We start from the raw sequence: 26,292 nt of genomic DNA, 5'->3' as shown, positions 1-26,292 counted from the left end.
CTTGGTATCCTTAGCAAATATTAGTTGCTTTTTCCCTGAGATGCAAGGATGGTTCATCATACACAAATCAATAAACATGATACACCAAATTAACAGAATTAAGGATAAAAATCATATCATCATGTCAATGTATGCACATAAAGCATTTGACAAAGTTCAACATCTTTTCATGACAAAAACACTCATAAACTAGGTATAGGAAGAATGTATCTCAACATAATACAGACCGTATATGACAAGCCCACAGCTAACATCATACTCAGTGATGGTCAGGAACTGTTAAGACAAGGCTACCCATTCTCACCACTCCTATTCAACATAGTACTGGAATTCTAGCTAAAACAATTAGGCAAGAAAAAAGAAATAAAAGAAATCCAAATAAGAAAGGAAGAATAAAATTATCTGTGTTTGCAGATAACATGATCCTATATGTAGAAAACCTTAAACTCCATAAAAATTCTTAGAACTAATAAAGTTTAGTCTATGTGTGTCCTTAAAGCTGAATGGAATCTCTGATAGGCAGCATATTGTTGAATCCTGCTTTTTTTTAATTTTTAAAAATTTTAATTCCTGTTTTTAAAATCCATTCAGCTATTCTGTCTTTTGATTGGAGAATTTAATTCATGACTTTTTAAAAATTCATTTATGTTTAAAATAATTATAGATAGGTAAGGACTTACACCTACCATTTTGTTAATTGTTTTCTCTTTTGTAGTTTCTTTGCTCCTTTCTTCCTCTCTTGCTGTCTTCCTTTGTGATTTGTTGATTTTTTGTAGTGGTATGCTTTGATTCTTTTCTTTCTATCTATTATGTATCTACTAGAGGGTTTTTTCTTTGTGATTAACATGAAGCATACACAAAACATTTAAGTCTATTTTAAGCTGGTAACAACTTAAATTCAATCACATACCAAAACTACACTCTTACATTGCCCCTCTCACATTTTATGCTATTTATGCCACACTTTACACCTTTCTATATTGTGTATCCATCAACAAATTATTGTTGTTCCAGTTATTTTAATAATTTTATCATTTAGGGGTGCCTGGGTGGGTCAGTCGGTTAAACGTCTGCCTTCGGCTCAGGTCGTGGGCCCAGGGTCCTGGGACTGAGCCCCACGTCGGGCTCCCTGCTCAGTGGGGAACCTGCTTCTCCCTCTCCTCCTGGCTTGTGTTCTCTCTCTCTATCTCTGTCACTATCTGTCTCTCTCTCTCAAATAAATTTTAAAAAATTAAAAAAGTAATTTTATCATTTTTATACTAGAGTTAAAAGTGATTTATGCATCATTATAGTATTAGAATATTCTGAATTTGATTATATATCTACCTTCACCAATAAGCTTAATACTTTCATATGTTTGCATTTTGTTATTTAGTACTCTTTTGTTTCAAGTTGTAAAAGTACCCGTAGCATTTCTTGTAGGGCAGGTCTTGTGGTAAAGAAGGCTTGTCTGAGAATGTCTTTATATCTTCTTCATGTCTGAAAGACAGTTTTGCTGGGCATAGTATTCTTGGTTGGCATTTTTTTTTCTTTTGGAATTTTTGAATGTATCATTTCCCTGCAAATGTTCTGTTAAGAAATTCAATGATAGCCTTCTGGGTAGTCCCTTGCATGTGACAAAACACTTTTCCCTTGCTGCATTCAAAGTTCTCTTGTCTTTGAATTTTGAGAATTTGGCTATAATGTTTCTCAGGGTAATCTTTTTTGGTTGATTTTGCTAAGGGTCCTTTTAGTTTCATGAATCTGGATGTTCACATCCCTACCAAGATTTGGGGAATTTTCAGCCATTATTTCTTTAAATAAAATTTCTGCCTTTATCTCTCTTCTCCTTTTTGGACTCCCATAATGCATATATTTCTTTGCTTGATGATATCCCATAGGTCTTATATGCTTTCCTCACTCTTTTTCTTTTTATTCCTTTAATTGGCTAATTTTAAATTACCTGTCTTCAAGGCCATTGATTCTTTTTTTTTTCTAATTCAATTTATACTTATTAGAAACACCGCCAGTTATTTCATGTTAATATTAATATTTTCATAAGTATTTGCAGTTAGAATTCAAGCTGAGATTCCAATAAATCTCTTAGATATTTAACACTTAATTTTCCTGTCTCAGACTTTGTAAATATTTTAAAGAACATTTTTGGATGTTATTCGGCCTTTGGGGAATTTATGCTGTTTATGTAAAACAGCTGGACAGAGAAAAAAAAAATTTCAATTTGGCAAAGCAAATTAAGGACAGCTCTGCCGGTTCTTAAAAACAAGTGTAGAAAATGAAAGTCAAAATTTTCATTCCAATTTTTAGTAAATGTGCTGCCAGAGTGAGCACAAAAGTCAAAATTTTAACACAGATAAATTGAGCCATTAATTTTTCACTTTATGTAATATATCACTCATAATTTATTTGAATGACAACCTCCTGACAGTATTTATGTATGTATGTACGGATAGTTGACACACAATGTTGCCTTAGTTTCTGGTGTACAACAGTGATTCAACAAATGTATGCATTATACTGTGCTCACTACAAGTGTAACTACCATCTGGCACCGTACAATGCTGTTAAAATATCATCAACTATATTTCCTATGCTATTCCTTTCATTTCCATGAAAAGGTCATTGATTCTTTCTACTGAATAATTGAGTCTGCTGTTGAAGCACTGTATTGAAGTTTTTGGATCAGTTGCTACTGTATTCTTCAACTCCAGATTTTCTGTTTGATTATTTTTATGGTTTCTATTCCTTTCCTGACATTCTCATTTTGTTCATGTATTGGTTTCTTGATTTTTTTAAATTTGTCTATCTGTGTTCTTTTGTAGTTCATGGAGCTTTAAGTTTTTTTTTAATTTAATTTTATTATGTTATGTTAATCACCATACATTACATCATTAGTTTTTGATGAGTGTTCCATGATTCATTGTTTGCTTATAACACCCAGTGCTCCATTCAATTTGTGCCCTCTTTAATACCCATCACCAGGCTAACAAGATTTTTTTTCTAAGATTTTATTTATTTATTTGACAGAGAGAGACACAGCAATAGAGGGAACACAAGCAGGGGCAGTGGGAGAGGAGAAGCAGGCTTCCCGTGGAGCAGGGAGCCCGATGTGGGGCTTGATCCCAGGACCCTGGGATCATGACCTGAGCCAAAGGCAGACGCTTAATGACTGAGCCACCTAGGTGCCCCAAGAAGATTATTTTGAATGCTTTGTCAGGCAATTTATAGTTTTCAATTTCTTTAGGGTTGGTTATCAAAGATTTATTCTGTTTATTTGGTTGCAACATATTTCCCTGACTCTCATGTACCTTATAAATTTGCATTTGTATCTGTGCATCTGATGAAGCATTCACCTCTTCCAGTCTTACAGGCTGGTTTTTTCAGGAAAAGACATTCACCAGTCAACCCAGCTGGAGATTCTGGAGGCCTGTCAAATGTTTTCTGTGGTGGTCCATTTCCCAGTCCTCTCCCTCCCTTCTGGAAAAGAGATTTCAGGCTTGTACACCTTCTTTCAATTTTACAGAGCCATGTTGGCTTCTGTAAGCCTGCTTTCACTTTCACTAGAGCAGTAGCACTGATAGGTCAACATACTGGAAAACTACTCATCTTTTCCCTCTCTTCCAGGGGAGAAGTCTCAGGGTTGTGGACCTTCTTCCAATCTCAAAGAGCAATGCAGGCCATGATAAACCTCCTGCCACTTCTTTCTAGGTCAGAATACTGAAATGCTAAATTGTTCCATTCAAGCTCCATTTTTTCTCCCTTGCTTCTGAGGAGAAGATTCTGGATTGTGTGTTTTCTCCCTATCCCACAGAGCCATGTCAGCTGTTGAGAGCTGCCTGCTCTATTTTTCTCTATGACAATATACTAAAATGCCAGGATGTACTGTAATGGCACTGGGTGCAAGCTCTACTTCTTTCCCTTCCTCTAACTCTCACAATTGTTTACATTCTCTCTCTCTCTCTTTTTATTTTAATTTAAATTTATTTAATTAACATACAGTGCAATATTGGTTCCTGGAGCAGAATTCACTGATTCATCACTTACATACAACACCCAGTATTTATCACAGCAAGTGTCTTCCTTAATGCCCATCACCCATCTAGCCGATCCCCTACTCACCTCCCTCTATCAACCCTCAGTTTGTTCTCTATCATTAAGAGTCTCATGGTTTATTTCCCTCTCTCCTTTTTTTCTTTCCCCCCTTTCCATATGTTCATCTGTTTTCTTTCTTAAATTCCACATATGAGTGAAATCATATGGTATTTGTCTTTCTCTGACTGACTTATTTCACTTACCATAATACACTCTAGCTCCATCCATGTTGTTGCAAATGACATTTCATTCTTTTTGATGGCTGAGTAATATTCCAATATATATTTGAATCCAATCCAATATATATATACAATATATATCTATACATATATCTATATTTATATCATCTATCTATCTATCTATCTATCTATCTATCTATCTATATCCCACATCTTCTTTACCCATTCATCATTGATGGACATTTGGGCTCTCTCCATAGTTTGGCTATTGTTGATAATGCTGCTATAAACATTGCTGTGCATGTACCCCTTCGAATCTGTATTTTTGTATCCTTTGAGTAAATACCTAGTAATGCAATTGCTGGATCATAAGGTAGTTCTATTTTTAACTTTTTGAGGAACTGCCATACTGTTCTCCAGTGTGGCTACACCGTTTGCATTCCCACCAGCAGTGCAAGAGGTTTCCCTTTCTCTGCATCCTCACCAACACCTGTTGTTTCTTGTGTTGTTAATTTTAGCCATCCTGACAGGTGTGAGGTGATATCTCATCATGGTTTTGATTTGTATTCCCCTGATGATGAGTGATGTTGAGCATTTTTTCATGTGTCTATTGGCCATTTGTATGTGTTCTTTGGAGAAATGTCTGTTCATGTCTTCTGCCTATTTCTTAACTGGATTATTTGGTTTTTGGGTGTCATTCTTCATAGATTTTGGATACCAACCCTTTATCAGATATGTCATTTGCAAATATCTTCTCCCATTTAGTAGGTTACCTTTTAGTTTTGTTGATTGTTTCCTTCACTGTGCAGAAACTTTTTATCTTGATGAAGTCCCAATGGTTCATTTTTGCTTTTGTTTCCCTTTCCTCTGGCTAGGTGTCTAGAAAGAAGTTGTTATGGACAAGGTCAAAAGAGGTTTCTACCTGTATTCTCCTCTAGAATTTTGATGATTTCCTGTCTCACATTTAGGTCTCTCATCCATTTTGAATTTATTTTGTGTATTGTGTAAAAAAGTGATCCAGTTTCATTCTTCTGCATGTTGCTGTCCAGTTTTCCCAATTCCATTTGTTGAAGAGACTGTCTTTTTTTTTTTTTTTTCCATTGGTTATTCTTTCTTGCTTTGTCAAAGAATAGTTGACTATATAGTTAGGGGGTCCATTTCTGGATTTTCTGTTCTGTTCCATTGATCTATGTGTCTGTTTGTGTGCCAGTACCATACTGTCTTGATGATCACAGCTTTGTAATATAGCTTGAAATCTGGAATAGTGATGCCTCCAGTTTTGATTTTCTTTTTCAGAATTGCTTTGGCTATTCGGAATCTTTTGTGGTTCCATACAAATCTTAGTATTGTTTGTTCTAGCTCTGTGAAAAATGCTGGTGATATTTTGATAGGGATTGCATTAAATGTGTAGATTGCTTTTGGTAGTATAGACATTTTAACAATGTTTGTTCTTCCAATCCATGAGCATGGAATGCTTTTTCATTTCTTTGTATCCTCTTCACTTTCTTTCATAAGTGTTCTATAGTTTTCAGAGTACAGATCTTTTACGTCGTTGGTTAGGTTTATTCCTAGATATCTTATCAGTTTTTGTGTAATTGCAAATGGATGGATTCCTTGATTTCTTTTTCTGCTGCTTCATTATTGGTGCATAGAAATGCAACAGCTTTCTGCATATTGGTTTTATATCCTGAAACTTTGCTGAATTCATAAATTAGTTCTAACAATTTTTTGGTGGAGTCTTTCAGGTTTTCTACATAAAGTATCACATCATCTGCAAATAGTGAAAGTTTGACTTCTTCCTTGCTGATTTGGGTACGTTTTATTTCTTTTTGTTGTCTAATGGCTGAGGCTAAGACTTCCAGTACTATGTTAAATAGTAATGGTGAGAGTGGACATTCTTGTCCTGTTCCTGACACAGGGGAAAGTCTCTCAGTTTTTCCCCATTGAGGGATGATGTTAACTGTGGGTCTTTCATATATGGCCTTTATGATGTTGGGGTATGTTCCAAATATCCCTACTTTATTGAGGTTTTGTGTGTGTGTGTGTGTGTGTGTGTGTGTGTGTGTGTGTTTTGTTTTTTAATCAAGAAAGGATGCTGTATTTTGTCAAATGCTTTTTTTGCATCTATTGGCAAATTACCCAGAGCAGGCCTAGGCCAGGAGGCCCCGGAAGATGGAAAGTTACTAACAGTAAGCTAGAGATAATCAGAAGCCCTACTGGGAGCAAGAGATAACCAGCCATTTCTGCTTCTGTAAACAGGCTTCCCACCACAGGCTCCCTGCACTACTGTTCCTGCCTAAAGAAGCCCCCACTCCCCTAGTTTAAAGCCACTTACCAGGAGTCAGCATAGCCCTTTAACCTGATGGCCTGCAGTTTCCTATAAAAGCCCTATAACCCCGTTGCCCAGGGCCTAGAACTTTGAGCATGAGCTCATCTGGGTCCTCAGGCATAAAATAAATCCAAGTTCTCCTACTTCTCCAAGTGTCACTTGGTCTCTCACGGGTCTGATTTTTATTTTTCTGCAACACTTATCCTTTCTTTTATTAATGTGGTGTATCATGTAGATTGAGTTGGGAATATTGAACCAGCCCTGCAGCCCAGTAATAAATCCCACTTGATCGTGGCGAATAATTCTCTTAATGTACTGTTGGATTCGATTTGCTAATATTTTATTGAAAATCTTTGCATCTGGGTTCATCAGGGATATTGGTCTGTAATTTTCTGTTTTAGTGGGGTCTTGTCTGGTTTTGGAATCAAAGTAATGCTGGCTTCATAGAATGAGTTTGGAAGTTTTCCTTTCATTTTTATTTTTTGGAACAGTTTGAGAAGAAAAGGTATTAACTCTTCTTTAAATGTCTGGTAGAATTCCCCTGGGAAGCCATCTGGCCCAGGACTTTTGTTTGTCAGGATATTTTTGACTACTGATTCAGTTTCTTTGCTGATTATGGGTCTGTTCAAATATTCTGTTTCTTCCTGTTTCAGTTTTGGTAGTTTACAAGTTTCTGGGAATTTTGTGTACCTTCTCTTAATCCCATAGATCCATGCAGGCAGCTGAGAGTTCCTACCCCTTTTCTTTGCTCTTAGATGCCCCCAGGCAAAGTTGCCTCAGCGCTCTTGAATGAGTTGAGATAGAAGTAGATCTTTTGGGCAGCATCCTGAAAAGTGAGGCTAATGTCAGATAGTTGCTTTACTCATTTTTTGCCCCTGAGGGAAAAATTGTGAGCTGAGGGGATTTCTTTAGATGCTGAGCTGTTCCAACTTGTGGGAGGGACTGACACCAGTAAAGTGAAATAGCATTCTTTTATTTGTGTTTTTGTTGAGGGATATGGGCTAGGACTTCCTCTTCCATTATCTTGCAGATTTCACTTCAGATTTTTTTTTTTAAACTACAAATGTAATTTCTTTGGAACTTATAGGACAATTCAGGTTATTTATTTCACCTTGGATCAGTTTTAGTAGTATGTGTTTTTTTGTGAAATTGGTCCATTTTATCTAATTTGTTGAAAATATGCATGTAGAGTGGTAACAGTGTTGATTTTTAGTTTACCTATATATCTATTAAATATTTAAAAGATTTCTTAAATTTTTATGTTTGCATTCATTTTTCATTGAATATCTTAATTGGCCTATCTGATTCTTTTTTTGGCAATAAAACAAATGTTTATTTCAGAATAAGAGATAAGAAATAACTTCGATAAAACATATAAAATTATACAAGGCACCCTTTCAGAGGGATAAAAGTATACTGGGTGGTGGTGGGGGGAAAGACTGAAAGATAAAGTACCAGGGAGCTAAATGGGCTGTTTGACAACACCATTTTTAGCAAGTCAAAACACGGCTTTACCCTCTGCCAACATGTTAAAAAGTATATAAATTTTTCTAATAAGTTTGGCACATACAATAGGTACACAGAGAAAGCATGATTTTTTTTTTCTTCTGAATCTATTCATTACTCAAGAATATTTAGCATATAGGTAATGGTTACAATATATATATATTTTTTTAAACGGAGAATTAACTACACTCCCCGCTCCCCAATCACCTTTGCAATGTGTGAGGCCTGACTTTTGCCTTAACTTGAGTTAAGCAACAGCCTTGAGAGGAATTAGGAAGTACTTCCATGTTGCACCTTACCCCAAGGCATTCTTAGGATTCTTCTCAACCCCCTTTCATTGATCTTACCAAAAAAAAAAAAAAAAAAGTTAAAACTTTAACAATCTGTAACAATGTGGACAGAGGGAAAAACGTAGAGCCAAATATGGTAGTACCTAATGAGTTTTTTAATGCATCTAAAAATGCAAAAATACGATGTGTCCTCATCATTTTGAAGAATCTGTCATACCTACTTCCTAAGCATCATGCTTAATTTTAACTGTTCTCCATAGGCAAAAGTCAATCATCCCATCAAAATCACCAGATGTCAGCAATTTTAGCAAATAATTGGTTTCTCCTATAAGAAAATACAAATGGATTTAAGCAGTCTCATTTAGGAAGGTGACATACAGAAAAAAGTATAAATATGTGCAAATATATTTTGCCTTTCAAAATCTGAATTTTTATGTCTGCTGTATAAAAATGTCATTATATATACATTATATTTTTATTTATATATTCATATATAATTATATATATAAATAAATCATCAGAGCCAATCCTTGTGAAAGGAGAAGGGGGCATCTAGAAGATCACAAGAAAATGGGGCTTGGGGCCTTTGGCCTAAAGAACAAATTCAAACTATGTCTGTAGCCCTGTGGGCCTAGCTGCTTCGGTTGGTGCATGCAAGGTTGGCAGAGCAGGAGTCCTGGCTTGGTACTGCGTTCTTGGAGAGGGAGGGGGGACCCATTTAAACAAACATCCATCATGGAGTCTATGGAGGAGCTGGTCTTCCTTAGGATAGATGGTACATGCCATATCCAACTGGAGTCGCATAGAGTCCCACGGGCAGGATGGGAAGCACAGGTCTATGGAAAGGGTAGGACGTTCCGTATATGGATGCTGCTTGCAGGAGCGAGTTGATGGGGAAAGGGGGGCTGAAGCCAGAGGGCAGCATAGGTTTTGCAGCCATTTTCAGCTTTTCTAGTTCTGCCTCCTGCGGTCTTTTTGCCTTGGCCCTTCGGTTCTGAAACCAGATTTTGACCTGGGTATACGTGAGATTCAGAGAGCTGGAGAACTCTGCACTCTCTACAGTGGAGAGGTACTGTTTCTGGCGGAACTTGCGCTCCAGAGCGAGGAGCTGGGACGTGTGTGAGGGTGTTCGTGGCTTCCGATTGGTCCTGTGCTTCCGCAGGGTACAGGTGGTGGGGCTTGTGTGTCTTGGCAGCAGCGAGTATCTGCGGTGTTCCTGCATGCACGTGACCCCGTCTTCTGAGTTTTCCGACTTGACCCAGGCGGCCTGGAAGGGCTTGACCAGCGGCCCGGGGCACGGTGGCTCCAGCGCAGGTGCTTTTGGTTGGCTGGCAGTGGGGACGCCTCCTTGGGCGGCTTCTTGTGCGACATGAGCGCTGAAGGGCAGGCTGGAGAACTTGACGCGGCGCTCCTCCGCTCCCCCAGGCCCCGGGCCGGGCCCAGCCACCATTGCCCGGCCCTCCTCATCAGACGAAAACAAGCCCTTGCATTTGGACGGAGGAGCCATGACTTCTCCGCCCTACCGAGCGCGCGACTCCCCGACCAAATGATTTTTGACCTGTGGAGGGCAGCCTTCACTGAGGGAGCTCTGCTATTTTGTCTGGATCTCAGTGTTCTGTGTGTTCCCTTTCTCTAAATCAGGGGATCTTATATATCCTTTCATTAAACCTACAGAGGGAAAAGTAACATCCTGACATGTAAACAAGAGAAAATATACTTCTCTAGGTTAAAAAGAATTTTGCCACAAGAACACCATAAGGGTCAGCAAATATAGGTCCTAACATGTGGTAGCTTTGATAGACTGAAAGCTTATAGCCTTGAATTACCTTTTTCTTGTTATTGTATCACCCAATGACTCATCTCAGATCTACTATATCAGAAAATCAAGGGAAGGGTAGGGGCCGGGAATCTTTATATTTAGGAAATTGGTTTTAATTCACAGCTGGATTGAGGACCACTGGTGAAAGCAACATGCCTCCCTGGAGAGAGAGCTTTATTTTGTTCCTGGACATAGTATAGAAAAAGCCTAAACCAGACATCAGATGATTTGAAATCTGGTATAGACTCGTGCTACCAAGCTAGGGAGGAAGTTATGTAATTTTGCTTAGTTTTCAATGTTCTTATTTTTAAATGGTTTTTAAGAGACCCCTATTTGGTTTTGAAGGCATATTTGTTCTTTTTACCATGAAGTTTCTTTAGTCAATAAAAATGTATTTTATTTACTCCTTTGTTGCAATGCAGCTTGGAAAAGAAAAATATAAAGCATATTTACATAAGCACCGTGGGTCTGTGTGTATACTTAGACACATGCTGTGTGTCTCACCTGATCTCCTAAGAAGTTGCAGTCAAGTGAAGAAATACCCCTTAGTAGCATGTTCTCAACTGTGGAAAGAGGCGTTCACCATTTGATGGGACGCAAGGAGGGTTAATGGAATAATATGTCCCCATGCAATCAGAAAAAGCAGGCTTATTAATGTGGATTTAATGGCATTTAGCTGCTTCCCTATATTTCTCTCATCTTGTAATATATTGAAACATTGTGTAATATTTTCAAGATCCTAACATACAATTTAATGCCCTTACAAATGTAAGCAACATAAGGCAGATACATAGTATTTGACCAATGGTTTAATAGAGCAATAATCTGGAAACTATGGCTTGTGGGTACCACCTATTTTTTAAAATAAAGTTTTATTGGAACACAGCCATGGCCATGCATTTACCTATTGTTTATGACTGTTTTCACACTACATGGCAGAGTTGAGCAGTTGAGACAGAAACTGTAGGACGCAAAGTGTCAAGAATAATTATCATCTGGTCTTTTGCAGAAAAGTTAGCCAACATTGCTATGAAGAGTAAAGCCTTATTTTTTGGTGAAAACTGAAAAAAAAACCTATCAGAAATAAAAAACCTAGTGAAGCCCATTTTATTTTCAGCTTGAAAATAATTTTTAGTCATTTTTAAGAAACAACCATTACCTAGGATTTTAGAAAATTAGGATAAAGCCTATATATACTAAGTAATACCAAAAGCATTATTTTGTTGGTCAAAAAATATAAAAAGCAAACTATAATTTCTTTGGGGAAAATCAGTAAACTTTCAAGTATAGACTGTTAAGAATTGGGAAAATATGGCCTAATTTATAGGATTATAAACGATCTAATAATTTGGTTCAGTTTCTAATACATTATCTGTCATCATTTAAGGTCCATCTTTGTGAATTATACATTGTTATAAATACACAATGCATAATTGCCATCATGTTACCATGTTCAGCCCAGTGGCAATTATCTAAAATTCTAGTGTCTCATTAAAGTTATAATCTGGGTAAATCAAGCGAGAAAGGAGAGTTTCCTTTTTTGGCCCATTTGTGACCCAACCCCTACGCATGCTAATGGTTTCTTCCATCTTCCTATGAAAATTCTGTGGAGATTCTAGATCTCTATCTAAGGTGGTTTGCTCCAGCTTGGAATCCATCAAGGAGGGTTGTCCATTCCTAGGGCCTAGGGATCACATAACTGCTCAGACTGTGCAGTTGGGATACAATAGGGAACTCCACAGTCTTCACTAAAAAGCTAAGATGGTTGCCCCTGACACTGAAACCCATTGAACACTTGGCCAAACTGATGCCCAACTATGTTCTTAAAGTTTTACCTAAGACTTGGCTCAGTTTCCATTTGTCAACTAATGGTCACCCAGAGAAATAAACTGCTCTTGAATGCTCAGATACCTTCTGTGTTGTTAGAGAGGTAAAACTGAACTTTGTTACACCACTTACAATATTTTTAGGAAGATGGACATGATCTTAATTATAGTACTGCATGTCTTTGCAAATTTCTAGTGTTAGAAAAAGGCAAGAGATTACTTTCAAATGTAATGATATTTTTACAAATTCAAAAATTAAGTTATGCCTTGGGTAAGAGTGACCAGAAAAGCTCTATTCTTTAGGTCTTCAGCTTATGAGACATATTTTCCTTGGTTTTTCCATGTTCTTCTGGAGATTTTGTATCTCATTATGAAGTCGTTTGCTCTCATTTTGGAATCCTTCCTTTAGTAGATGGGCCTGTTCCTAAAAAAGGGAAAAATGGAGACTAAGTAAAGTGTAGCACTAAGTAAATCATTTATATCTAGTTTCCACATTCATAGATTTTTAAAATATTTAATTTCTTCTTGACATTTTCTCTACACTTAATTTTCATTAATTTCTCTTGGACATCCTAGCTCTGTGATTACATTTCCACCAAGGGGTGAAGACAGTTCAGATATCTTACCAAGATGTGTGATCCTATAAAAGTTATTGGAACTTTTCTGAACTTCTGTTTCTTTTCCTAAGTAATAGAGGCATAGCAGTTCTTACTTCATATAGTATTTTTTTAAAGATTTTATTTATTTATTTATTTATTTATTTATTTATTTATTTATTTATTTATTTATCAGAGAGAGACAGAGAGCAAGCACAAGCAGGAGGAGCTGCAGGCAGAGGCAGAGGGAGAAGCAGGCTTCCCGCTGAGCAAGGAGCCCGATGTGGGACTCGATCCCATATCCTGGGATCATGACCTGAGCCGAAGGCAGACGCTTAACCCTCTGAACCACCCAGGCAACCCAATGCTTCATATAGTATTAAGCAAGAAATACAAATAAGTGATTTTTCCAGATGCCTAGCAGATAGTAGCCACTGATTGGAGGATGTACAGATAAAGGACTGGATGTGACCTAACTGCAAATAAAATCTTTTAACAACCAGGCAGAGGCAGGAGCCAGGTCAGGCAGGCAGACAGAAACTGAAAAGTACAAGTGGCAAGCAAGGTCCTTCTTCTAGGCATTATGTTCTCACTGACACACTAAGATATGATCAGGGACAGGGGAGAGAAAAGAGACAAACAGAAATCTCAAGGTAATGCAATTAAATACCTGAAGTTTTAAAGCTAGAGTTCTCTCTTGTTCTTCGAGCAACTGGGCTCTATCCCTCTCCATCTTCTCAGTTAATTGTCTCACATGTTCCTGATAGCTCCTTTCTTTCTGTTCCATCATCTGCTGATTCTTTATTTGCATTTCTTCCAGTATTTTTGTTGCGGCCTGTGCAGATTCGGCTTTCACACGTTCCACTGTGAGGAGGAAAAAGAAGAAAAACGTATGTGAGTAAGCGTGTTGTCCCTTCCTTCCCTGCCTGCTTACCTGTCCTTGTTGCTGCTCACTGTATATGCCCTACTCAGAAATGACTTCAGCAAGTAAGGGGCATCTTTGTTCTTTTTGCCTTGGTGTAAGGATCGCAGTCTTACCCAGCCAAATTATTTAAACTTCGAGAGCTCGTGAGGCTATCTAGTCTCGCCTGGCTCCTCACCTTCAACCTCCTTTTCCTTTTCTGTGAGAGTCTGGTCTGTCTGTAGAATGGCATCAGTCATAGACTCCTTGGACTTCAAGTATTCCTGAAGAACCTCTTCAGCCTTAGGACTCAGAGAACATGGAGTTAATTATAGGAAATGGCTAGAAACGCTTGTTCCTGATTGTCTTCCTCCATCTTTTCCTCTAGGACTTGTTCCCCTTGGCCCTGGTGTGCCTGTGGTCAAGATTCCCTGCCACAGGTATGGGCACTTGCTCCATGCTGGCCAATCATGGCACCCTATTAAGCAGAATCCTTTATAGGAGACTGATAGAGACACTGGGGAAAAGAGATTCTTTGTTCTTTTAGACTAAGGGCTCTAATTTTGGAGTTGTTGTTGCTCTGGTCCCCTGTGGGGTGAGTTGCTGAAAAAGGAAGCCACCATGGAGAAAGCAGATCCAAGGAAAGGTGGAGGGAGGATATGTAGCCTAAAATGATGAATTACCATTTTTGTTTAAGTGACCATCACTGGGTTGCTGTCCCTGACAGCATAAAGATCCAGCTATAATAGTGAATTACAAAAACAACTTGGTGGTTAATCTGAAAATCCAATTAATAACTCAATTATTAATTGAGTGCACTGTTTGGATGAGCACAGAGGACATATCTGGTATAATAGGCTCCCTGTACATGTTTATCAGATGAAAGCATGAATGCTTTCGTTCTTGCAATGTGTGAGATTACACTTGGTTATGTTGGTCTTCCAAGGAGGCATGTCAGCAGCTTTGCAGAATCAGCAGCTAAATCCTGGTTACCTGTATCCCCTTCCTAGGTTTCTGAAGGTATTTTCTCTTTAGCTCTTGTATCTTCTGGATGAAGAGACGATATCCTCCTGGTTTAGAATAAACCCCCTGCTTCACAGCTTCTTCTAGAGGACTGAAAATATCCTTAAGTAAATCTGAGCAATGATCTGTTGACGCTTGCAGATTCTGTTTACAAAAGTCATCTCGCTTTTTTTCTAGTTGGGCCTTTAATTTAAAAACAAAAAGTAAAAAGAATAACAGGGAAAAGATGTTAGCTTGACCTTGGAGATTCTGGAAAGTCTTCTCAAAAATAAGTCTATGACCCTAGAAAAAGTTACAGGCACCTCAACAGGACCATATCCTCCCTCTTGCTCCTGACTTTATTACTGAAGTCCCGTTTTCCTTGAGGTGAAGTTCAGAGCAGAGTGCTAACTTTTTTTTGCTATACCTTTAAGAGATAGACTTCTGCTTGTCAAATTGGACCAGTGATCACATATGGAATAAATGTGGCTCAATATCAGCCTGCATATGATAATCAGGACTACAATTTTCTTTGCTTTTGACTAGGATATCAAATCAGTCTGATAACAGTGGGCATTTGATTAGAAACTCTGATTGTTACTTATATGCATTTAATTAAATTTTGAGGAAGATCAAAATAAACTTTTTTCTTCTTTTTATGATAATAACAAATCGTGGTTATCACCATTTTTGAAGTCTAGTAGGAATTCCCTCTCTCAAAATAAATGCTCCTTTCATTTTCTGGTAGTACTTTGCTTTCCAAGGCCCTAATCCATATAAACTTGAGAACAAATTACCGCTAAGCCCTTTTGAAATAAATGGTCTACATCTTTGAAGGAACTGCTCATGAAGAGTTCGATGGCCTCTTTCTCACAGGCCCTGTGCAGGTCCAGCAGCTCTTGGAGGGTTTCCGTGGGCAGCTGCACCCTCTGGCTCATCTCCTGGTCATAGTGGGCAATGGCGTTTTTCACTGCAGCTTCATTCTCGATCTTGGCCAAGGCCAGGACAGCATTCTCCATGCAGGGCAGATCCCCACTGCTGATGGCATTGACATAGGTCAGCACCAGGTTCTTTAGACCTATAAATTGAGAACAAATAAGGATGTTTATTGTAGGTGGGATGAGAAAACATTCTATTCTGTGTAATTCTGATCGTGTTTATTACTACCCATTTGCCTCACAGCATCAGTGTCCTCAGGATCACCTGGCAGCTTGCTATATATGCAGATTCTCAGCCTTTGCCCCAGATCAACTTAATTAGACCCTCCTCTCTGGCAAGATGCCCAGGTGATATGTATATACATCAAAGGTCAAGAATCTCTGTTATAGATAGCACAGGCCTATGCTCACTGAGTGCTTGCATCTACTTTACCCCCAAGCATCATTAGGACAGGAACCATAGCTCTCTCATGTATATCTCTATCAGCAGCCCTGGTCTGTGGTAAACATTTGATCAATATTGTAGAATAAATCAAAAGGAGTTCTCAGTTTTGTTTATTCTAGCATAGTGTTGTCCAAGAGAACTTTTTGTGATGTTGGAAGTGTTCTATGTGTATTGTGCAATATGTTGTCCAGCTACCAGCCCCATATAGGTATGGGCCTTTGAAATATAGCTGTGTAATTGGAATTTTAAATTTTCGTTAATTTTAATTAACTTACACTTAAATTTAGATAGCCACACTTGTATAGTGGCTACCATATTGGGCAGTGCAGGTCCAATTAACTAGGGCAATTTTAAGAAATAGAGCTTTTTTTTCCTTTGGCCTCTCCTATCTTTTCTCACCCGAGAGAATTTGGCTAGTAAAATCTATTAGAAATGTTGGTGCCATCTAGAATTTAAATGGTAATAGCACTAGGATTTGCATTTTTCGAATCTGAAACTGTGTGGATATAATTCCACCCTCCTTTAGTCTTAACAATGAAAGAAAAAGACTGGGAAGATGACTCACGAGGTCCATTGACTTTGATGCCTCCTGAAAGAGTTTTAATTTTGGAATTGCTAAAGATGTAGGAACAGAAGACTGCAGCTTGTTGCACAAATTCAGGATCCAGCTCATTATCATGCAATGTCTCAAGCTGGCCTAGCTTCTTCCGGTGAGTGGGTCGATCAAAGATAAAGCATTTCTTCTTTGGGAAGAACTTCCGGATACAGAGACGGGGCAGATTAAAATTTTGATCACTTTGAGTGGTACCTGCAGGAAGATAAAAAAGGAATGTTCCAAATATAGGGTCTTGCAAACTTTTTCTGTGAAGAGCCAAACAGTAAATATTTTAGGCTTTGCAAGCCAGGGGGTCTCTTTTCCAAGGGCGCTGTTCTGCTGTTGCAGCGTGAAAGCAGCCATAAACAATCTATAAATGAATGGGTATAGCATTATTCCAATAAAACCTTAGACAGCTGGTGTGCTGGACTGGCCATCATTTGAACTGTGGGCCATCATTTGCCAACCCTTGGACTAGAGCACTGTTCATGCTTTCATCTCTTTTCTTCCAATCAATGTCTATTCTGTTCCATATTCGTTAGCTAATCGCAAGCCCAAAGCAGGGAAATAAAATCAATCTAATAATAGCACAGGAAAAGATGAAAGAAAAGGAAATTATTCTTAGAAGAGAGGAGAATATAATTTAAAATCAAATTTATTAATTCATATATTAAACAAGCATTAATTCTTAGTTATAGCTAGCTAAGAATAAGTAGAAAACTATAAATGTAAGAAAACTCTAAATGGAACACTAAAATGATAGTTTCTTGTGTTTTGTTATCTCCATTTATTTCTAAGTCCCTTCCTTTTACCTTGTTTAAGCTTGAGTGAATTCTCCAGGTACTCATCTGCTGTGATGGGTAGTCCATTTGCTTCCAAATCTAAGGAAAAATCCCTCAGTGTCCACACAAAATCTGGAAAGAAGCTCACAAAGTCAGCCGAATCTTCAATCCCATCGGCATTAGGGGAGGATTTTGCCCTGATTCGATCTGACAGCTCTGTCACATAGCTGAGTAGCAAACTAAGGAAAACTGGCATAAAAGAACAGTGTCCTCCATCCCATATTAGTTCCTAAAAATTAAAACCTTCATTTCACCTTTGTTTTTAACCCGTGTCAATTCTTCAGTGGGTACATAGGATCTTTCCCTTACCCTTGAATTATTTCTTAAATTTTCTCCTTTTGTGCTTGATTCACCAGGATTAACAGCCAAGCAGCTGGTTTTTAAATATAGGTCTCCCCTCTTACTTTGATGCTATTTTGAACAACAAAAGGATACTGCAGTTGGTCCATGGCCTGCTGGTTGATGGTCCCCATGCTATTGTACACAAAGGTGCTGCTCAGGAGTATTGCTAGGGCAAAGATCCAGGAGTCATTCTGGTTGTTACCCTGGAAATCAGAACACATTTGGGCCGAGATTATGTTTCATTCTCCTGGTACTTTCCAGATCAGCAGCAGTAAAAAGATGCTCATTTAATTAGAATAATGACCTATATGAGAAAACCAAATCCAAACAAATGTGTTAGTGGGACTTGAATTTTGGATCATTTTATAATTAGTATTTTTAGTTTACATTGATTCTCACTAGGTCCTTTTACGATCATTGGCAAATAATTCCAAAACCAGTAATCAAGGTTGATAGGGAATTCTAAGGCCTTAAATATAATTTAAGTTTAAAGATTTCTCTTCCTTTTTACAGCAAAATTGACTTATATAAGAGTAATAATACGTGTAGCTACTTTATTGAGCAATTATTATGCACCTAACATTTTCCATTACTTACCTTATTCAAAACAATACTATGAGGCAAGTATAGATCTATTACATCTGTTTTACAGATTTAGAAAGATGAGGTTAAAAGAGGTCAATAATTTGCCAAGGCCACTGGGTGAGTGTCAGAGCTTATATTTAAACACAAGGGTATAGGACTTCAAAACCTAAATTCTTTTTTTTTTTAGAATTTTATTTATTTATTTGAGATAGAGTGAGAGTGAGAGAGAGCACAGAGGGAGAGGAAGAGGGAGAAGCAGACTTGCTACTGAGCAGGCAGGACTTTATCCCAGGACCCCCGGATCATGACCTGAGCTGAAGGTAGACGCTTAACCTACTGAACCACCCAAGCACTCCAGAACCTAAATTCTTAACTAAAGTTCTCTGCAGGATTGAACTCATGACATTGACTTTATTTGTACTACTTTTATGTATCTGGGTTAACTGGCTTGGCATGCAGCCTATTGTTAATAATTAGAATACTACCTACTGACCACTATGATCTTCTAGGATTCTACCTTATGAATATTTTCCTGACCCCTGATTGCTAAACTTGGTCTCAGGGCACATAAACAGAAATGAAAAAAATAGGCATTTAAGTGAAAGCTCTTATTTAAAAAAATAAATACTGTAGAGAATATTCAGGGATGAGGGTCTAATTCCAAAATTGAATCCTTAATCCTTACCTTCTCTACATCTCCCAGGCCCTCAGTGTCCAGAAGAACTAAGGTGTGATTTGGCTTCTTGGGATGAGGCACACACCACATCCAGATTCCTTTGGTATGAGACTGTACTGTGGCGCCCAGAGAAAAGCCTGTGAGGGGGAGTGGGGATAAGAGGGGGTGGAGTTTTAATAGTAGATGGATCTAGAAATCCTACAATGCAACACAAAAAATAACCTGATTAAAGAATGAGCAAAGCCCAGGAATAAATCCCACTTGGTCATGAATAATCTTAAGAGATGCTGAACTCTAGGAAACAAACTGAGGGTTGCTGGAGGGAAGGTGGTGGGGGCAAAGGAGAAATGGGTGATGAGCACTAAGGAGGACACGTGATGTAATTAGCACTGGGTATTATATGCAACTGATGAATCACTAAATTCTACCTCTGAAACTGATAAAAACAATTTTTAAAGATGAGCACAGGACTTGAATAGACATTTCTCCAAAGAAAATATACAAATGACCAATAAAATGAAAAGATGCTCAACATCACTAGTCATTAGGGAAATAACAAATCAAAACCACAATGAGATACTATTTCACACTCATTAGGATGGCCACTATCAAAAAAACAAAATAAAACAAAACAGAAAGTCATAAGTACTGGGGAGGATGTGGGGATATTAGAAACCTTGTGTTTTTCTGGTGGGAATGTAAAATGGTGCAGTTACTTTGGAAAACAATATGATGATTTCTTAAAAAACTAAACATAGAATCACCATATGATTCAGCAATTCCACTTCTGGGTCTATACCCCCCAAAAAGTGAAAATAGGTACTTGAACAGATATTTGTATCCTCATGTTTTTAGCGGCATTATTCATAATAGCCAAAAGGTGGAGGCAACCCAAGGGCCCTTCAACAGATGAATGCATAAACAAACCGATATGCACATAGAGTTGTTTAGCCATAAAAAGGGAGAATTCTGACACATGGTACAACATTGATGAACTTTGAAGACATTATGCTAAGTGAAATAAGCAAATCACAAAAAGACAAATAATGTCTGATTCCTCCTTTTTTTTTTTAAGATTTTATTTCTTTATTTGACAGAGAGAGAGCACAAGCAGGGGGAGAGGCAGAGGCAGAGGGAGAAGCAGGCTTCCCGCTGAGCAGGGAGCCCAACATGGGGCTCGATCCCAGGACCCTGGAATCATGACCAAGCTGAAGGCAGCCACTTAACCAACTGAGCCACCCAGGCGCCCCTGTTTGATTCCTCTTAAATAAGATTCCTAGAGCAGTCAAATTCATAGGGACAGAATATAGAATGGTGGCTGCCAAGGGCTGGGGAGTTATTGTTTAATGGGTACAGAGTTTCTGTTGGGGAAGATGAAAAATTTATGGTGATGGATGGTGGTGATGGTTGCATAATAGTATGAATTTACTTAATGCCACAGAACTGTATGTACACTTAAAAATGGTTACAATGGCAAATTTTATGTTATGTATATTTTACAACAGTAAAAAAAAGCCAATACAGACTTAAGCATTCCACTTAATAATCAGTGGAAACTTGCTTTTACTGCATGAACATTTTAGTAAATGTCTGATAGTTTATTATTTTGTACACTAATTACTTTTATTACTGCATTATTAGTCTTTCTAGGCAAGAAACAATTTATGCTTTAAAAGCATAAAGGGGAAACTAAGACAAAGTGGAAAGAGAGATGAACTGTCTTTTTCAGACCATAGTGAAGATAAGAGCATAACTGTGGATTGAAAGATAACTTTCAGTATTCTCTTGCATCTCTAACTTCCTTGCATCACCGTGCTCCATATTGGCAGGGTGGGTGGACAGAAAGGACTTGGCAGGGCTTTGTTGGTGCCACTCACCCTTGTTCTTTCCAGCCAGCTTGTTCATCAGGTAGGATTTGCCTGTGCGGTAGAGGCCCACAATAGCCACCACAACAAGAGGATTCTTATTGGCTGCCAGGATCTCCAAAGCTTCCTGATTAGCCACCAGTTGCTCTCCATAATTCTCAATGAGGCACACTGGGGCTGGCATGTGGATCTCTGAGGCCATGTTCAGAGTATTCCCTGGTCTGCAAGGGAAGAGATGAGATGAAATAAAATTCCCAGTCTAAATGGATCAGATATTCCACCAGGGTATTTTACATTTAGAAGCTAGAGTCCTCACTTTCCCCAAAATGGCCAAAAGTTTGGTGTCAGCATTGAGATAGATAAGGGTAATATCTGTATCATTTTAGAAAGTTACAGAAGTATTGTCAAAGTGGTCCACTCAAAAAATATTGGTATGACAGTGTTTTAGGAACATTCAGCCTCTCTCATAAACAAAATCGTTCATTTAATTCACCATGGAAAACTTTCTTTTTGGATTTGCATTTAAAAATTTAGAGTAAACTTTAAATGGAAAATAGAATAGAATTTAGAGAGATTTATTTTACATCTGGTTATATGTAAAAAATTCAATGTTGAATTACTTATTCATTAATTTTACTATGAATAAAGACTTTCATACATCATTTCATGTATACCCTTTGAATAGTTCCCAGAGATTTTAAGTATTTTTCCTCCATAGTTAGGCTTATTTTGCTGGAATGATGGTCCACAGAGCTTCTCACACTGCTGTTCCAAAAGTGGAACCAATATAACTTACTTTTGCAAATTTTATAAAAACATATGACCATGTGAGACACATGACTAGAGACCCTTCCAAACCTTAGTGTGGGCTTAAGTAAGCAAGGGCCCTTTAAACTTAAGCTTCATTAGCTTCACAGTAAATTAGCCATGGGGGCACAAATGCACAACTGGAAATACTTAATGTGGCTAAAAATTATGTGTATATATGTATATGTACATATATACATATATGTATACATACACAGGTATACCTATACATATATATATACACACATAAATACACATATACACGCATATGTGTATATATATACATATATAAGTAAGGGAACAAAAGACTGAAATAAGGATTAAAAGATCAGGAGGCAGAGGAGCCTGGAGAGATGGTAGGAGGATCCTAAGCTCACCTCATCCCATGGACACACACAGATAACAGCTACATCAGTGTAATTGCCCAAAAATGAACCAAAGACTGGCAGAGCAGACTGTACACAGTTAATTGCAGAGAGGAGGCCACATCGGAAACAGTAGCAAGGGTAAAGTCTGGTTGGAAGTGAAACTAACATGCAGGACTAACCACAAGTGGGAGGATACCACAAGTACAGAGACGGGAGAGGAACAGACCCCACACCAGTCACCTCAGACATGAGGGACTTGCACTGGGAATACAAGTCCCCTTTACACTTGGCTTTGAAAACTAGAGCAGCTTAACTTTTTGAGTTTTTATAATCAGTGGGGCTTAACATCAGGAACTTTATTTTTTTAGAAGATTTTAGTCATTCATTTGAGAGAGAGAGAGACAGAGTATAAGCAAGGGGAGAGGCAGAGGGAGAAGGAGAAGTAGACGCCCCGCTGAACTGGGAGCCCAACATGGGACTCAATCCCAGGACCTGGAGATCATGACCTGAGCTGAAGGCAGACACTTAACCATCTGAATCACCCAGGCGCCCTTTAAAGATTTTATTTATTTAAGAGAGAGAGAGAGAGCTTAAGTCAGGGGAGGGGCAGAGGGAAGGGGAGAAGCAGACTGCTGGGCAGGGAGCCTGATGTAGGGCTTGATCTCAGGACTCTGGGATCATAACCTGAGCTGAAGGCAGACGTATAACCAACTGAGCCACCCAGGCGCCCTAACATCAGGAGCTTTAAAAGGCTTGGCTCTCAGAGAGCCGGCATAACAAACAAACCCTGTAAGATACAGCATAGAAGCAGCAGTCTGAGAGGCACCTGGGGTATATGAGGAGATTTATTTACTGATCTCAGAATGTGCACAGGAGGGGCAAGGATCTTTAGGAGACTTCTCCAAGAACAAAAGAACTGGTGGATGCCATTTCTCTCTCCCAACCCCAGCCTAGATACACGGATATCTGTGGTAACTAGTGTGAACATTCACCATCTAGTTTCCTAATACCACATACCTTGTTCTCCTGCAGTTCGCCCCATCCACCACCCCCGCCCCCCACTCAAGAGGAGTTACTCCAAAGTGCTTTGGCCCAGTCTCATCCTTCAAGCAGCGCTGATAGTTGCCAGCACCACTCTAAAGTGTCTGAAGATAACCACACACACACCAGTGTAACTGCAGCTTCAATGGTCTGATCTGACTGCTGGCTCTGCCTCCCAACAAAAACCTCACAAGGGGCAGCACGAAGAGAGAGCCCTGTTGTTTGGGGTCACTACAACCCCAACAGACAGACTGGGAGTCAGACATCTGGTCTGACTGCAGGTCCTGCCTACCAATGAAAGCCTCTCAGAGGACAATGCAGGAAGAGCACCCTGCAGTTCAGTGCAACCACAATTCTGGTAAATGGGCTGAGGGTAGCCATCAGGTCTGACCTAATTATAAGCCCAAGGCTGCCCCAGACTGGCCCCTGAACAGAGACCAAACTCTGCTCACAACAGGCAAAGAGGGCCATTGCAAAGAGCTCACTGAAGACAAGCATAGCTCAACCACAGTAATAGAGCTCATACAACACATATAGGAGACACCCTTGAAGTGCTAAGTTCTAGTGAATAGGGGGCATTGCACTACAGGGCACTATAGGACCTCTTCTTCATTAGGCCACTACTTTCAAGATCAGGAGACATAGCTGACTTCCCTAATTCATAGAAACAAACACAGAGAGTTAGCCAAAGTGAGGAGAGAAAGGAGTATGTCCCAATGAAAGAACAAGACAAGATCACAGCAAAAGCTAAATGAAATGGTGATAAGCAATGTCTGTAGAGAATTCAAAATAATGATGATAAAGATACTTATTGGACTTGAGAAAAGAGTGGAGGATCTCAGTGAGACAAACAAATGGAAAGATATTCCATGTTCATTGATTGGGAGAATGGATATTGTTAAAATGTCCATACTACTTAAAGAAATCTACAGATTTAAGGCAATTTCTATCAAAACACCAATCGCATTTTTCACAGAACTAGAACAAATAATCCTAAAATTTGTATGGAACTACAAATAGCCAAGGCGATTTTGAAAAAGAAGAACAAAACTGGAGGTATCAGAATCTTGGATTTCAAGACATACTATAAAGCTGTAGTAATCAAAACAGTATGGTACTGGCACAAAAAGGGACACATAGATCAATGGAACAGAATAGAGAGTCCAGAAATAAAGTTATGCTTTTATGGTCAATTGATCTACAACAAAGGAGGCAAGAATATGCAATGGGAGGGGTGCCTGGGTGACTCAGTCAGTTGAGTGTCCAGCTCTTGATTTCGGCTCAGGTTGTGATCTTGGGGTTGTGGGATTGAACCTTGCATGCCCAGCATGGAGCCTACTTGGGATTCTCTCTCTGCTTCTCCCTCTGCCCTTCCCCCTGCTCATGCACTCGCTCTCTTTCTCTCTAAAATAAATAAATACATATTTAAAAGAAAAAGAATATGCAATGGGAAAAAGTTTCTTCTACAAATGGTGTTGGGAAAACAGGACGGTACATGCAAAAGAATGAAACTGGACCATTTTCTTATACCATACCCAAAAATAAACTCAAATGGATTAAAGACCTAAATGTGAGATGTGAAACCACAAAATTCCTAGGAGAAAACATAGGCAGTAATTTCTTTGCCCTCAGCCGTAGAAACATTTTTCTCCAGAGGCAAGTGAAACAAAAGCAAAAATAAACTATTGGGACTGCATCAAAATAAGAAGCTTTTGCACAGTGAAGGAAACCATCAACAAAACAAGAAGATAACCTACTGAATTGGAGAAGATATTTGCAAATGACATATCTGATAAAGAGTTAATATCCAAAATATATAAAAAACTTATATCAGTCAACACCAAAAAACCAATAATTCCATTAAAAATGGGCAGAAGACACAGACATTTTTCCAAAGAAAACATACAGATGGCCAACAGACACATGAAAAGATGCTCATCAACATCACTCATCGTCAGGGAAATGCAAATCAAAACCACAATGAGATATCACCTTATACCTGTCAGAATGGCTAAAATAAAAAACTCAAGAAACAAGTGTTGGTGAGGATGTGGAGAAGAGGATTCCTGGTGCACTGTTGGTGGCAATGCAAACTGGTGCAGCCACCGTGGAAGAAAGTATGGAGGTTCCTCAAAAAGTTCAAAATAGAGCTACCCTATGACCCAGCAATTGCACTACTGGGTATTTACCCAAAGAAAACAAAACCACTAATTTGAAAAGATAAATGCAGTGTCATGTTGACTGCAGCATATTTTCCAATAGCCACGATATGGAAGCAACCCAAGTGTCCATCTGTAGATGAGTAGATAAAGTAGATAAAGAGGAAGTGGTGTGTATATATATATATATATATATATATATATATATAAAATTGCCTTTATTATGTATATTATTATATATAATATACATTATGCCTTTAATATGATGGAATACTACTCAGCCATAAAAAAGAATAAGAGCTTGCCATTTCCAACAACATGCGTGGATCTAGAGAGTATTATACTAAGTGAAATACATCAGTCAGAGAAAGACAAATACTATATGATTTCACTCATATGTGGGATTAATTTAAGAAACAAAGCAAATAAACAAAGCAAAAAAGAGAAAAACAAACCAAAAACACTCCTTTTTTTAATTCCGCATTTTATCTTATTTTATTTTTTATGTTTCACAATAAGTTTCTTTTTTTATGTTATGTTAATCACCATACATAACATCATTAGTTTTTGATGTAGTGTTCCACGATTCATTGTTTGCATATAACACCCAGTGCTCCATGCAGAACGTGCTCTCTTTAATACCCATCACCAGGCTAACCCATCCCCCACCCCCCTCCCCTCTAGAACCCTCGGTTTGTTTCTCAGAGTCCGTAGTCTCTCATGGTTTATCTCCCCCTCCAATTTTTTTTTTTTTTTTTGTTTCATACATACTATATAATGATTCATTATTTCTGTACGTTAGTGCTCATCACAATAAGCAAACCCTTAATTCCCTTCACATATTTCACCCAAACCCCCACCCACATCGCCTCTAGCACCCTCCAGTTTGTTCTCTATATTTAAGAGTCTGTTTAATCTCAGGAAACAAACTAAGGGTTGCTGGAGTGGTGGGGGGGTGGGACGGATGGGGTGGCTGGGTGATAGACATTGGGGAGGGTATGTACTACGGAGCGCTGTGAATTGTGTAAGAATGTTGCATCACAGGCCTGTACCTCTGAAACAAATAATACATCATATGTTAAAAAAAAAAAA

The 26,292-nt window shown here is 38.5% G+C and overlaps 1 protein-coding gene and 1 pseudogene across 1 annotated transcript in view; both read right to left on the bottom strand.

Moving 5' to 3' along the window:
* Positions 1 to 7,924: 7,924 nt before the first annotated feature.
* On the bottom strand, positions 7,925 to 10,867 carry LOC112824350 (homeobox protein MSX-2-like; annotated as a pseudogene).
* Positions 10,868 to 11,003: 136 nt separating this feature from the next.
* The window catches only part of LOC112824349 (guanylate-binding protein 1-like), a 16,644-nt gene continuing 1,355 nt past the window's right edge, over positions 11,004 to 26,292 (bottom strand). The window contains 11 exon segments of the mRNA XM_025872140.2: positions 11,004 to 12,378; positions 12,381 to 12,462; positions 13,305 to 13,498; positions 13,735 to 13,837; positions 14,529 to 14,741; positions 15,335 to 15,615; positions 16,486 to 16,728; positions 17,328 to 17,524; positions 17,793 to 17,902; positions 18,970 to 19,097; positions 20,838 to 21,046. Coding sequence (XP_025727925.1) covers positions 12,338 to 12,378; positions 12,381 to 12,462; positions 13,305 to 13,498; positions 13,735 to 13,837; positions 14,529 to 14,741; positions 15,335 to 15,615; positions 16,486 to 16,728; positions 17,328 to 17,524; positions 17,793 to 17,902; positions 18,970 to 19,097; positions 20,838 to 21,027 — 1,782 coding nt within the window. The 5' untranslated portion in view covers positions 21,028 to 21,046 and the 3' untranslated portion in view covers positions 11,004 to 12,337.

The sequence above is a fragment of the Callorhinus ursinus genome, unplaced genomic scaffold (genome assembly GCF_003265705.2).
Source record: "Callorhinus ursinus isolate GAN/ISIS: 27379988/994484 unplaced genomic scaffold, GSC_fseal_2.0 scaffold9, whole genome shotgun sequence".
Lineage (NCBI taxonomy): Eukaryota > Metazoa > Chordata > Mammalia > Carnivora > Otariidae > Callorhinus > Callorhinus ursinus.
Note: the sequence above shows the minus strand (reverse complement) of the source record. Positions and strands in the feature narration are given on the sequence as shown.